Source organism: Nuphar pumila, chromosome 12 (assembly GCF_984573655.1).
Source record: "Nuphar pumila chromosome 12, dmNupPumi1.hap1.1, whole genome shotgun sequence".
Taxonomy (NCBI): Eukaryota; Viridiplantae; Streptophyta; class Magnoliopsida; order Nymphaeales; family Nymphaeaceae; genus Nuphar; species Nuphar pumila.
Genome location: NC_143260.1, coordinates 32,479,769 through 32,493,148, shown reverse-complemented (window position 1 = coordinate 32,493,148; position 13,380 = coordinate 32,479,769). Strand labels below are relative to the sequence as shown.

At 45.2% G+C, this 13,380-nt stretch overlaps 2 protein-coding genes across 2 annotated transcripts; one reads left to right on the top strand and one right to left on the bottom strand.

Moving 5' to 3' along the window:
* The first annotated feature begins 406 nt into the window (after positions 1-406).
* LOC149820576 (Pentatricopeptide repeat (PPR) superfamily protein) lies at positions 407-2,266 on the top strand. Its single transcript, XM_089981829.1, has one exon. It carries the CDS (start codon positions 407-409, stop codon positions 2,135-2,137), a length of 1,731 nt encoding a protein of 576 aa, XP_089837955.1. The 3' UTR covers positions 2,138-2,266.
* A 334-nt stretch (positions 2,267-2,600) lies between these two features.
* On the bottom strand, positions 2,601-12,218 carry LOC149820575 (Photosystem II reaction center PsbP family protein). Its single transcript, XM_089983286.1, has 3 exons — positions 11,644-12,218; positions 4,634-4,844; positions 2,601-2,981 (listed from the first exon to the last, which is right to left on the bottom strand). The coding sequence occupies exons 1-3, from the start codon at positions 12,026-12,028 to the stop codon at positions 2,663-2,665; spliced, it is 915 nt and encodes a 304-aa protein (XP_089839412.1). The 5' UTR covers positions 12,029-12,218; the 3' UTR covers positions 2,601-2,662.
* Between the last annotated feature and the right edge of the window lie 1,162 nt (positions 12,219-13,380).

The window sequence follows — 13,380 nt, the reverse complement described above, 5'->3', positions numbered from 1 at the left end:
ACACTTACACGACCCGTTTAATAAACGGGTTTGGCGGGTCGACCCGTTTATGACACGAACCCGTTTAAGCCAAACCCTAAACGGGCTACGAAGCGGGTTGGCGGGTCAGGTCAGATTTTGCCACCCCTAGCTCAAGTGGAGACACACACACACACACGAAAACCCATGGTAAAGCATTTTCCTGCAGAAAACAAAACCCTGGCAGGTTCTTACGGGATGTGCCTTTCACACGGAAGGTATTTCTCATGGGCCGTCATGAAAAAATATTGCTATTTGCGCGTCGTATTCTCTTCGCGTGTCGAGTCGCATCCGTATCTTTGTGACATACAGTTGAACGACGGCCACCATAAACCCCAAATCCGCGCCACAATTTTTTCTTGAAAAACCCTAAGAACTCTGTCGATCCATGCCTAGGGTTTCCCTCTTCTTCAGAAACCCTAATCTCCGCCATTTCTCTTCTTCTTCTTCATGGCTTTCTCTTCCTGGAAACCCTCTGATGAGGTGGCCGTCCGATCCCTCGCCTCAGAAACCTCCCCGGGATCCTCCTCCGATCAAATCCCGAGAAGGAGACGAAGAGGAAGAATTGGATCTGCAGAGGGATTCCGCGATCATCTCCCCGCTTCTGCGCGACCGCCCGGCCGATGATTCCGGCCTCCGATCGGCGCTCGATCGAACTCTAATTCGGCCCCATCCCGCCCTAATTCAGCGCCTCATGAGTTCCTGTGAGTACTCCTTCAGACCCCTCCACACTCTTTTCCTTTGGGCTGAGACCCAGCCTGGATACCTGCACACGCCGGCCGTTCTCGATTCAATGGTCGATCTGCTGGCGAAATCGAGGGAATTCGATTCGGCCTGGTTGCTGATCGATCGGTTCTCGCGGCCCGGCAATCGACTGGTCTCCCACGAGACCTTCACGATCATGATCAGGCGCTACGCGAGGGCGAGATTGCCCCAGTCGGCGATCCGGACTTTCCATCTCATGGAACGATTTGGGGTTCCCTCGCCGAATTTCGATGTTCTCTTGGACGCCCTCTGCAAGGAAGGTTTGATCCGATCGGCCGAGGCAGTTTTCCGGCAACGGAAAGAGCCACCTCCAGCAACCACCTCGTACAACATTCTTCTGAACGGATGGTTCCGTTGCCGGAAGCTCCGCCATGCCGAGAAACTGTTTGCGGAAATGCGGGAGAGGGGTGTAACTCCGACTATTGTTACGTATGGAACCTTGATTGAGGGGTACTGCCGGATGCGTAGAGTCGAGAAAGCAATCGAATTGATCGAAGAGATGAAGGCTGTAGATGGGATTGAACCCAATATCATAACTTACAATCCGATTGTGGATGCTCTGGGTGAATCACAACGATCAAAGGAAGCATTGACTATGGTCGAGAGGATCGTTTCTTACAGATTAGAGCCCACAATTTCGACGTACAATTCGCTTGTGAAAGGATTATGTAAAGATGGAAACTTGCTTGGTGCTAGCAGGGTCCTCAAGGCGATGATAGGGAAGGGTTGTCTTCCTACACCTACTACTTACAATTACTTCTTCCGATTCTTCACAAAGTCTGGAAAAATCGAAGAGGGTATGAATCTGTACAGCAAGATGGTCGAAATGGGGCATGCTCCGGATCGATTAACTTATCATTTGCTAGTGAAGATGCTGTGCGAACGGGGTAAGTTGGATAGGGCAGTTGGGATCATAAGGGAGATGAATTCGCGAGGGTGTGATCCGGACCTTGCGGTCTGCACAATGCTGATTCATTTGCTTTGCAGATTGGATCGATTGGAAGAAGCTTACTCTGAATTTGTGGGCATGATTGAAAAGGGCCTTACTCCTCAGTATCTAACATACCAGAGGCTGATTGCAGCTCTGAAGAAAGCAGGGATGATGGAAATGGCGAATAAGATATCCGATATGATGTCAAGTGTTCCACATTCTAAAGGATTGCCTGATACATATAAGGGAGACGATGTTGATAATAGATCATTGATAATGAAGAGAGCCCAAGCAATGTCTGATGTCCTAAAGAGTTCTAGGAATCCAAGAGAGCTTTGTAAGATGAGAGGTTCAGGTGACGGTGCTTTGGAGAAAGCAAACCAATTGATAGCAGAGATTAGGAGTAGAGCTTATGGTTCTTAACTAGTTCCCCATGGGGGATATTCTGTACAGGATGATGCTCCTCAAGGTGCAGATGGACGTGAGTGAACTTGTTTTTAATGGGTGAAAAACTTGCTTGCTCATTATATCCCCGGCGTTTGAGGTGAAACAAACGGGCCTCCTTCCCACTATTTGAGGTGAAACAAACGGCCGGCGTTTGTTACACTCCCACCCGAGGGAAACTTCTTTACTTTGAAAAAGACACTTTAGAAGGTAAGTGCTTCCACATTGGAGTGGTTTTTGATAGAAAACATATTTCTAATAATGGAGATGTTTGTTTCATCCCTTTCTGTGAAAGACGCCTTGTTTCCTATAAAAGAGAGCTTCTTTCGTAGCAAAGGGCACGAAACAAACGCCCCCTAAAATAAGGCATCGCCGGATCCCAACTTCTAAAATAGTCTTAATGATCATTGATCCCCATGAATTTAAAGGAAATGCTCAGAAATAAAAAGGAAAAGAAGAGAAATATTGAATCACATGAACGGATAAATTGGATAAGATTTTCTTTTATTTATGGACATCAAGAAGCTTGAAAGAATCTGCAATCTTATAGAACTCATACCTCAGAGATGACCATTCTGATTCTGGGGTCTGAGTATTTAAGGTGAACAACCGGCCATTATGTGCAGTACAAACCGCAACATTGTGCCTATGAAATGAGGGGCCTTCCACCTTAAATTCTAAGATGTAGTACATAACATTTGATCCAGAGTCCAGTACAGCTCTTGAATCGATTAGGGTGGCAACAACCCCTAACCTCCCTGAACCTGATATCTTCTTTATGAGTGCTTCCCCAACTTCTCTTGCACCACCAAAAGCTTCAATTCTGTAAAAAGGCCAACACCAATAAGAGCAGAACAACACGGTAGAGAAGGTGCTGAACCCTTCGTCCCACACAATCTGCAGGTGCCTTTAATTGGTGGGTTCGGCCTGTTTTTGATGACCTCACCCGGGTTTACTTTTCAGGTGGCAGGGTTCTCGTTGAGGGTGGTTAGGGTTCCATTCCCATGACCATCAAGCCTTTGACTCTCTAAGGGCAACGAAGAGGCGGAGCCAAAAATCCAAATTAGGGTGGGCGCATATGTGTGTTTGTGAGTGCAAATATTTGTTTATATATATACCGTTGATTTTTGAACCTTATAAAAACTTATTCATGCATCGGAAACAAGTGATCCAATTGTCAATTTCTAGTAAATCAATCATGTTGAACACATCTGTAAGGTTAAAATTTTGAAAAAATATCTAAAAAATTCTTAGTGGGTAGGGTTGGTAAGTTTTCTATTTTCATTTCTCTCTCTCTCTATACATAGAGAGTGGATGCTTTTTTGTGCTTGCAGTTACAACATGCCTATCTAAAAAGATTGTTTTTATTTTTTCTAAAATTTGACAATACAGATGCGATCTACATGCTTGATTTTGTGGGAATCAACTTTTGGATAGTTAGATTCCAACACCCAGTTAGGTTTTTATAATATTAAAAAGTCAACAGCCTATAATTTAAAAAATATTCAATGTTTAAAAATCATTTTTTTTCAAAAAACATGATCCAAGTGTGATTTCTTAGCAAATGAACACATTTGTAGGGTCAGATTTTTTAAAAACAACCTGTACAAAAAGAGTTAGACACCTACCTATATATGTATATATGTGGCTAATGTAATATGTACCCGCATGCATCAAGATTTTATTGGTCTTATTTCATTTTTTCTAAAATTTTACCATACATGTGATCTAGATACTTGTTTTTACAAAAACAGACTCTTAAATCATCCAATTATAATGTACAAGAATAATCTTTTAAGGCTTGAAAACCAATGGTTTAAAATTTTCATAAATATTCAAGCATACAAAATCACGTTTCTTGATCCAATTACAATAATCTAATAGTCGATTCCAAGCAAATAGATCACACATCTGCATAGTTAGATTTACAAAAGAACTATAAAAATCTTGATTTATTATAATATATATATATATATATATATATATATATATATATAAACAGGTATGCATCAAGATTTTTATAGGTTTTAATTTATTTTTTTTAAAATTTTATCATACATATAGATACTTGATTTTACAGAAACATACTCTTAAATCATCCAATTATAATGTACAAGAATGATCTTTTAAGGCTTGAAAATCAACGGTTTAAAATTTTCATAAATATTAAGCATACAAAATCACATTTCTTGATCCAATAACGATGATCTAATAGTTGATTCCAAGCAAATAGATCACACATCTGCATGGTTAGATTTTAAAAAAACTATAAAAATCTCGGTTTATTATAATTTATATATTTTGCTAGTTATATATATATATATAAAGAGAGAGAAGAGCGCAGCATTTGAGGTCAGGGTTCCTGTGTAACTATGCCACTGGCTATGTGTTTACACTGTTGGAACAGCGACAGTAGGTACAGGTTTAACCAGCGAGACTAGGTCTTTGCCCGAGGGTGGCTAAAAAAAAACTTACGCAAAATCAAGGGGAACTGGAGTGACGATGAGGCTGACGTTAAGCTCTCCGCTGGATCCAGGTGGACCAAATGCAGCCACTGGCTCTACGGAAGACCTTCGTTTGGTGCTGTTGAGTGGTGGTGGATCCAGCGACCTTTCAAGCTCTGCTCTTCCTGCAGCCCGGTACAATAGCCGTTGATCTCCCACCCAAGTTGCCGGATAGATGAACTCTGTTGGGGAGCAGTTGTAAAACAGTGAGATAGGATTCCAATTTTCAAGTCGATAAAAACAGACTTGACCGCTAGATTATGCAAGCTTTCACCGGTTATCAACACCCCCAAAACTATATCGCAATGGTTCGTGGACTCATAGACTGGGATTCAGATTGACTCAAAAGTTCATTTTTTTTGCAAGAATGGGACACGAGGACACGGAAATTTTTTAATTTTTTAATCAATAAAAAACTATTTTTCAATATTTTAGCACTAAAACATGCCTTTTTGCTGAAATAAAATGAAAATAGAATACAATATTATTTAAATTATATGTCGCCAGTGTCCACAAGCGTATCAGATCACAAAGACACTAAGGCAAAATAACATGTTCCTGTTACAGGGACAAAAATACCCAGAGAGAGAGAACCAACGAAACATCAACATTACTAAGACAAAGGGTCAACAAACGTTGAGTCCACGAAACAGACTGCAGACCCAATCCAAAGGCCGAAAACACAAAAGCAAACAGAAAAACACAAGGATAGAAGTCCAAAAAAGAACGAAAATCCGACAAATTCAGCCAGGGTCAAGAGGAAGAGAGGGCAGCTAAAGGTGATGGAGACCAAGGCAGCAGAGAAGCAAAATTGCGTACACATCAGCAAAGATGCAATGCACGAGCTTATTGAAAACAATCAGAGTTTGATGGAATATCCCATTGTTGCGGGTCATCCAAACAACCTACCAGGTAGTGAGGAGCCAAGTTCTCTAGATCATCCGCCATCTCTTGCAACTGCGCATCTGCGGCGGGTCCCACAGAAGATCGAGCGCGAAAGAGTCTTGTCGCACGTTGACATCAGGTTTGTTCCACGTACTCTTCAAGAGATCCACAAAGATTGGGCATGCCCAAAACATATGATAGGTGGATTCTTCCGCCGCATTGCACATGATGCACCGACTTGGAAGCTGAAAACCCACTCATTTGAGGAAGCTGTCCGTCTGGACCCGATCATGCAAAATCAACCAAGCTAAGAACTGAGAACGCAGAGTTGGGCATAACAAATGCTCAGGTAGCCAGTCAGCTCCAGGAGGAAGAAGAGACCCATAAAGAGATTTGGTGTAAAAAGCGTCGCTAGGCACAATTGCCCGATGCAAAAGCTGGGCGGCAGGGTCGGGATCACCCTCATTCATGAGGATGAAAGACATGACTTTAAGTCACATACGACGCAGGTGCGAAGTAGGAAGCCTGTGATGACGATGATAAAAAAAGAACAACTCAAGGGAGCCATATTTAGCATCCAGTAAAGGAGCACACGAATTGCCAGGACGGTGCGCCATCCAACATTGCTTCATGACGAGAGCAATACTTTTAAGTCTCGGAGCAAGAATCCTCAGACTCGCCATACACCTAGGGAGCAACAAAGAATTCCAACCCACCAGATGACGCTTAGTCTGAGGATGCAGTCAGACCAGAGGAAATCTGCCATCAAACGGGAGATTTTTTTTTCCACGCCTGAGGGCATCAAGAACAATAATAAGGAATACCGGGATAGAGGATAAGACATGCTTGATGAGGGTAAGCCTACCTGTGATAACAAGGTAGGAAGCCTTCCAGAAAAAAAATTTGGTCTGGACTTTTTGAAAAGTGACATTCCAAGCTGTTGAGGGGATGCACATTAGTTGCAAAGGGAGACCTAGATAGGAAATTGGAGGATCCAAAGTGGTGCAGACAAAAATCTGCGGACCAATGGCCAGCAAGGAAGGGGGAGGGGGGGGGGGGGGGCATTGAATATGGACATGCAACATTTATTGTCGTTAAGAGATAAACCTGACATAGAGAGAAAAAACTGAAGGATGAGCTTGAATCTCAACATTTGTTACACGGAGGCATGACCGAAGATGATCATATCGTCAGCGTAGGTGAGAATATGATGGGAGAATTCCTGAATGCCGAGGGGATCAATAAAGTCAGAATTCACAGCCCTCTTTAACAAAACCACGAGGCCCTCATCAACGACGTTAAATAACAAAGGAGAAAGAGGGCAGCTTTGCTGAATACCGCACCCAAGCTTGAACTGTGAGCCTCTAACTCCATTGATCTTAATCATAGAATAAGCATTTAAAACTAGTTTGTGCACCCATCGAGAGAAACGATGATCGATACCGAAGTTGTCAAGCATATGGAATAAGAAAGGCCAATGAACTAAGTCAAAGGCTTTATGGAAGTCGAGCTTGAGAGAAAAAAGGCTGGTCACTGATATTCAAAGAGTGTAGGACTTCCGAGGCCAGGATGAAGGAGTGATGAATCCTCCTAAGGGGGATAAAAGCGATCTGGGAATCCGAGAAGCGACGGTTCTGAGTCTGTTAGCCAAAACCTTAGCAATAATGCAGTAGAGCCCCCCCCCCCCCTCAAAACTGAAATAGGACGGAATCTTGAGATATCAGATGATGCCACATCCTTAGGGATGAGAGAGACAATGGCTAAGTACATGTGGAGCGACAACCGACAATTGCGATGGAACTCCACAAAGACTTTGATAACGTCATTCTTAGTGTAGGACCAAAAGATACAGAAGAAGTCAACGAGGAAGCCGTCAAAGCCAGGAGCTTTCCAACTTGACAGGTCTTTAATAGCCGAAAAGATCTCATCGTCAACGAACAGAGATTGCATGGATATGGATTGGGCTAGGTCAATAGTCCGAATGAGGAGAGGACCAATAGAGCCACCGACGGAGGGTTGAGCAGCATAAAGGGCCTTGAAGTAAAGAGAAATGGCAGGGATGTCGTTGTTGGCATAATAGGTTACTCCCTCAATGGAGATAGAAGGGATGGCATGCCTCCTATGCCATGCGAAGCGAAGGAATGAAAAAATCTGGTGTTGCCGTCACCAGCGGCAAGTCAATGCACTCTCGATCGCTGCTTTCATCGAATTTCATCCTTGATTCGCCAGGATTGCAAAAGCAGAGAAAGCTCAACAGATCTGACTTTTAAGCTTTGAATAGAGGAATCAGAAAGGGAGTTCGAGAACTAGGGATGGCAGTGGACCGGGGGACAACGAGACCCCGCCCCGCCTCGCCCCGTTTGGACCGGGGATGAAGGGCATGAAATGGGGATGGAGGCGGGGATGAATGTTAAAATCTATCCCCGTGCAGGGATAGACTTATGCTTTCCCCCGCCCCGCCCTGTCCTGTCCCTGTCTCAATCCCCGTCTTTCCTCGCCCCGTCCCCAATCCTTTAAGGAATGACTATAGATTGAGGGGAAACGGGGCCCCGCCCTGCCTCACCCCCATTTGGATCAGGGATGGAGGACATGAAACGGGGATGGAGGCAGGGGTGGAGGTTAAAATTCATCCCCGTGCGGGGGTGGAGGCGGGGATGAAGGTTCAAATTTAGAAACCGGGCGAGGGTGGAGACCTTGCCCCCACCCCCGCCATCCCTACCGAGAACGACAAAGAGTGATGAACGCCAGATAACTCTTGTTCCCAGGCGTCCAAGTGCTGAAATTTGTTGATGCTATTAGACCGAAGCCAAGCTTTTATGTCGCAGGACAGGCGAAAGAGCTTCACAAGGCAACAGACGGCAACTCTAATCAAAGATGAAAGACCTAGTAGAGGAAAACCCTTCCCCCCAACGAGTAATGACCTGACTATGGTCAGAGACAGAAAGAGGAAGAAGAAAGCAGGTGTTGTCGGGAAGGATCACCATAAGATCTGCGGAGACGAGCACACAGTCTAGCAGTCTGCAGCACGGACAAGATCGTCTATTAGACCATGAGAAAGCCTCATCGGCAGGAGAAACATGGTAGAGCTGGTGCAGTTGGACAAAATCTTGGAAACCCCGCATAGATGTCGATGGAGAAACAAGAAGGTTGGAATCATGGATGGACAACAAGCAGTTAAAGTCTCCATTAGAAGGTGCAGCTCCCCAAAAGAACCAAGAACCCTGCTCAAATCAGTCCAAAAAGTGGAGCGAAGGTGGGGACGATTGGGACCGTAGACAAAAGTGACCACAACAGGGAAGACCCCCGCTTTCAAGGGGATAATAAATGATAGGGAGAACAAGCCTTCGTCAACTTGAGAGATATCCAGAGAAGGTTTACCGAGGATAAGAAGACCACCAGCGTAGTGGACCACAAGTTTAAAAAAGAAATCGGCCCATCTCCAAATTTCGAAAACAACAGAACGAGAAACCATGACCATTTTGGTTTCGCATAGGGCAATGAGACCTAGTTTTTCTTGGCGAATTCAACTTGCCAAGAACAAACACTTATCGAGACAATTCAGTCCCCTGATATTCCAGTACAATACCTTCATAGCTGAAAGCCAGCAAAACTTCGAGGGGTGGGAGCTCTCGCAGAATGCCTAGGCAAAAAATCAGCAAGGGTGGGCAAGCATTGTGGGAAGCGACGACGCCCACGGCGGGCAGAACAACAATGTCTCAGGGAGGAAACAACTCCAACAGCTGGTGAAGGGGATGAGGAGGCAGTCCGACGACCAAGAATGGTCTTCGCTTGGAGAACCACATAGGAAGGCAGAAGGTCAGAGATCGCAACAACAAAAGCTAGCATGACGTCAGAAATATGAATGAGCTGCAGATGAGGAAGAAAGACTTCGAGCAGTCGGGCAACGCCATCCACGTCGATGCCCAAAGGAGAGGAGGGATGATTGAGCCCTACATGTGGGTGAGCACCTGCAGGGGAAGAAACACCAGAGGAAGCGATGTCGGGCTCGCAAGGTGAACCTTTGTTGACCGACATAAACGAAGAAGGGCAACGAAAAACGAAAACCACAAGGGGGGGGGGGGGAGAAGAACTTGCATGAGAATAACCATGCTAATGGAGGCGTGACAGAAAATGGTATTGAAAATCATCACATGAACCGAAGGGCCATCAAAACGCCTGCATAGGGAAAGGATCATGAGCGAATCCCCACATTTAGACTTACGAAAGCTGCACACGACTCCAGAAGCAAACGAAAAACCTTGCAAAACGGTGGCCTGGGAGAGAGCACATGCTAATGATGGCCCTACGACTCTGAGAGGGGGGAATAATGAGACTTGAGTCTGGGAGAGCGAGCAGGTGACAGATTGCTGAGCAGGAGAGCCATCATCAAAGGGCGGAAACCCAAAAGCCTCGAGAACGTCAGCTGCAGAGGTTCTTGGTGGCTGAAAGGAGCGATAACAAAAAAACCTCGAGAGCAGAAAAAGGAGCGAGAGTAGATACCAAAGCAAATGAAAACTGAGAATACCACCAACCACACCATGAGTTGCCAAAGCACCTTGAGAAGGGGCGACAAGAGATAAATGCGAAGAGGATTGAGGACGTCAAGAGATTCCTTGCAAACCACAAGCATTGGGAGACGAAAGGAGAGATGACGACTTCTCAGAAAAGCAATCATCAACGGGAGGAGTTCCAATGCACTTGGGAGCATCACTTCGAGATAGAGATGGCGGCTGAGAGGAGCAGACCGAGGAGACCACTAGGCAAGCGGGAGCTGCCACCGAAAAGAGTTGCTAACAGAGAAGGACATGCTAAAGACTTCACGAAGGATTTTTCGGTGAACGACATTGGCAATGTAGGCGACTTGCTGGTCGAAACCCAGAAAGAACCGATTTTGATAGCCAAAAAGGATGACTTGGCTTCAAGTAGCTTGCCAACTTGCACCCAAGGCAAAAAGGAAGCACAAAGTCGGGGATTCTGAGAACGCCCAGGACCCTAGCTGGATATCGGCTTCTGTCGCAAGGAGAGAGAGGGAGGACTATTGGTACGATGACGCTTTTAGACAGGATGCTGTTAGGAGAGGAAAGATGAAGCACAACGGTGATAGGCGGCACACTTCCGAAAGTTAAGGGAGAAACACTCGGCACACCACCAGTCGTCAAGCTTCACGCGACACAACTCAGTTCGAGAGAGAACACATGAGAAAGAGCATTGTCAGGAAGGTTTAACATCTTGCCAACCTCGAGCATTGCCCCTGCAAAGAAAAACCTGAAAAAAAAAATGGCTCACGCAACAAAGATCCCATCGAGCAACTCTGAAGAGGCTCCTTCCTGACGACACAGATGAAGTACCAGATGTTCAAGGGGAGGAGTAAGCCAGAGCCCAGACAAGACGAGAACATGATCGAAAATGATGAGAATAGCTTGAATGATACACGAAACAGAAGGGCAACATCAAAACCCCGTCGCCCTAGGGCAAAAGCAACACCCCAGTCATTCAAAGCATCTTGAATGGAAAGAAGGGATGGTTGACGTGCAGAAGATAGTTGAAGCCGATACCCCCAAAAGAAACATTGTGAGGAAGACATGGAGAGAGGTTTTTGGAGTTTCATCGTCATCGTCACCCTTGTGTTCACGGATTCCTCTGCGAAATCCAGGTAAGTATTTGCAGACGATCCTAAGGATCGGACGGCTCTGCTTGTCAAAGCCCTCGAGGCGCAGGGCTTGAGCTAGTCGAGGTCAGAGAAGTCGTTCTCAAGGAGGGACGAGCGGCAGTCGAACCACTCCTCCTCCTGCTGGATGATCTCGTGCATCCGTTCCAGGAAGGTGCGAGAGTCCACCGTCAGATCCGACGCCAAAACCACGATCGACAGCCGTCTCCTCCTGAACTGGTGGAAGGGATGGTGGCGATTCTCGGCAAAAGGGGTGTTGGGGAGACAACATGGGGAGAGAGACGAGAGTGAGAGAGCTTGGTGAGCTCTCGTAAAGGAGCAAAGAGAGAGAGAGAGAGAGAGAGAGAGAGAGAGAGCATGGACACTAAAGGGAGAGGGGGTGTGGTACGTAGTGGGTGAGATATATATATATATAGAGAGAGACTTACCGAACCCTAGAGAGGGATCCCAGCACCGGCTGTGCCCATTGATCGGGTACAGAACGTCCAGCCTCAGGCTCCGGCCGGTTTCCGGCAACAGGCCGAGGACGGCGCTCGTGACTCCTGCGAAGTTCGCGCCGACGGCGACCAGCGAGGCCGACGCCGCGCCCGCCAGAAGCCGCCTCCGGAACACGAGGGCCATCGACGAGAACTCCTCCGCGGGGCTTCTCTGCACGCCGCCGCCACCGCCGCCGCCAGCGGAAGGGTCGGGCGGCGCCCCGGAGGGTTCTCCGTCGCCGGAGAGTTGGCTAAGGGGGATTATTCGCCGGATTCTGTATGATTCCGGCGAGGGCGCGAGCGACCTTCCGGCGAAGGAGCACACTCGCACGGCCATGCTTTTTTTTCCCTCGAACGAGAGGATGGCGTTCCGCTCGTTATCCCGTTCGGTGCGTTTCTGTTTTACTGGCGGTTCGGTTTGGATGGATTTTGATTTTGGATCTAAACCGATCCATACGGCTGAAGAAACCACAGCGACACCATTAGACACGGTTATACAGACACGAACACGTACATGTACTATCTCAATAACTTCAGTAGTATTTTGCTAAAAATGCATCGTTATGTACTAACCAACCAAACAACGGTTTTTATTGATTGAAAATTAGAAAATTTGTCTCCTTCAAAATTGCTTCAATTTTTATCTGTATATTTAATTTTCTTTTTTTCATAAAGCAACAGTTAAATATGCTTGAAAAACTTGGCAAAGCCAATTGATGACTTGTTCTCTCTTGCATTATAAGAAATTTCTTGTTAACAAGGTCTATATAATAAGAACGCAAATTGCATATTCCTATTTATTGTTCATTTAATTAATTGCACATTTTTTTTTGAATTTTCATCTCTATTTAAATTGTTAGTGCTGGCCGAGATGCAATCATATTTGCCAAATTCGTCCTCGGCAATTCCTCGGGAAGTGCCTTATTCAGCACATCGTGATTAATCGGCAAATAAAAATCTGTCAACCTCATGCTAGGTATGGCTTACTTGAAACATGGGTGATAAATGGACATCTAAATCAGCCATGATATGTTTTTTTTCTCGAAAGGCAAGCTGTGGTTAGGCAGACCCCCCACCAGTTATTATTCAACGTACCACTGGGTTTTGAACCTGCAATGTCCCACCACAAGGTGACGTGCACTGACAGCTCCTACCAACCCCAATGATATGATTTTGCTGGCCTAATTTTGGTCAAAAAAAAAAAAAATGGGATAGAATAGGTTTAGAGGAACTTGGATTGATCCATTTGGTCAAATGAGTTTTCTCTTAGGAAAGTGTTTGGAATAGGGTTACAGAAAAATTCTGAAAAACATAACAGCTTACATAAAGAACTGATGAGATGTAAAAGACATAACAAGCCTCAACATTATATACAAAAAAAAACTCACTTGCAAAAACAAAGGATTTTTCTTGTCCTATGGAGTGTGTAGGCACTTTTGGTGCTTTGTTTAAGATTTACAATGGAATTAGAAGCTGAATGAGGAGAAAAATGATAATAAGGGCAATTTACAAAAGGGCGCCCTAACTTGTCACTATTTACAAAAAACTGTTCAATATTTTTTATTGCTACATTTAACCCTTCCTCTTTTCATCGAAAATGCTTGGTCCTATCATTAACTTGACCTTTGTTTACTCAAACCAAATGGCTAAAACGCCTTCACTATTAATTTCCTTAGGGTGCGTTTGTGT

Excerpts from the sequence above, each read along its gene's own strand:
- LOC149820575 (XM_089983286.1), bottom strand. The coding sequence starts at position 12,028 with ATGGCCGTGCGAGTGTGCTCCTTCGCCGGAAGGTCGCTCGCGCCCTCG. Across the intron at positions 4,845-11,643 it reads GGATCCCTCTCTAGGGTTCG|AGTTCATCTATCCGGCAACT; the intron begins GTAAGTCTCTCT and ends GCTCCCCAACAG. Across the intron at positions 2,982-4,633 it reads CCAGTTCCCCTTGATTTTGC|AATTGAAGCTTTTGGTGGTG; the intron begins GTAAGTTTTTTT and ends GCCTTTTTACAG.
- LOC149820576 (XM_089981829.1), top strand. The coding sequence starts at position 407 with ATGCCTAGGGTTTCCCTCTTCTTCAGAAACCCTAATCTCCGCCATTTC.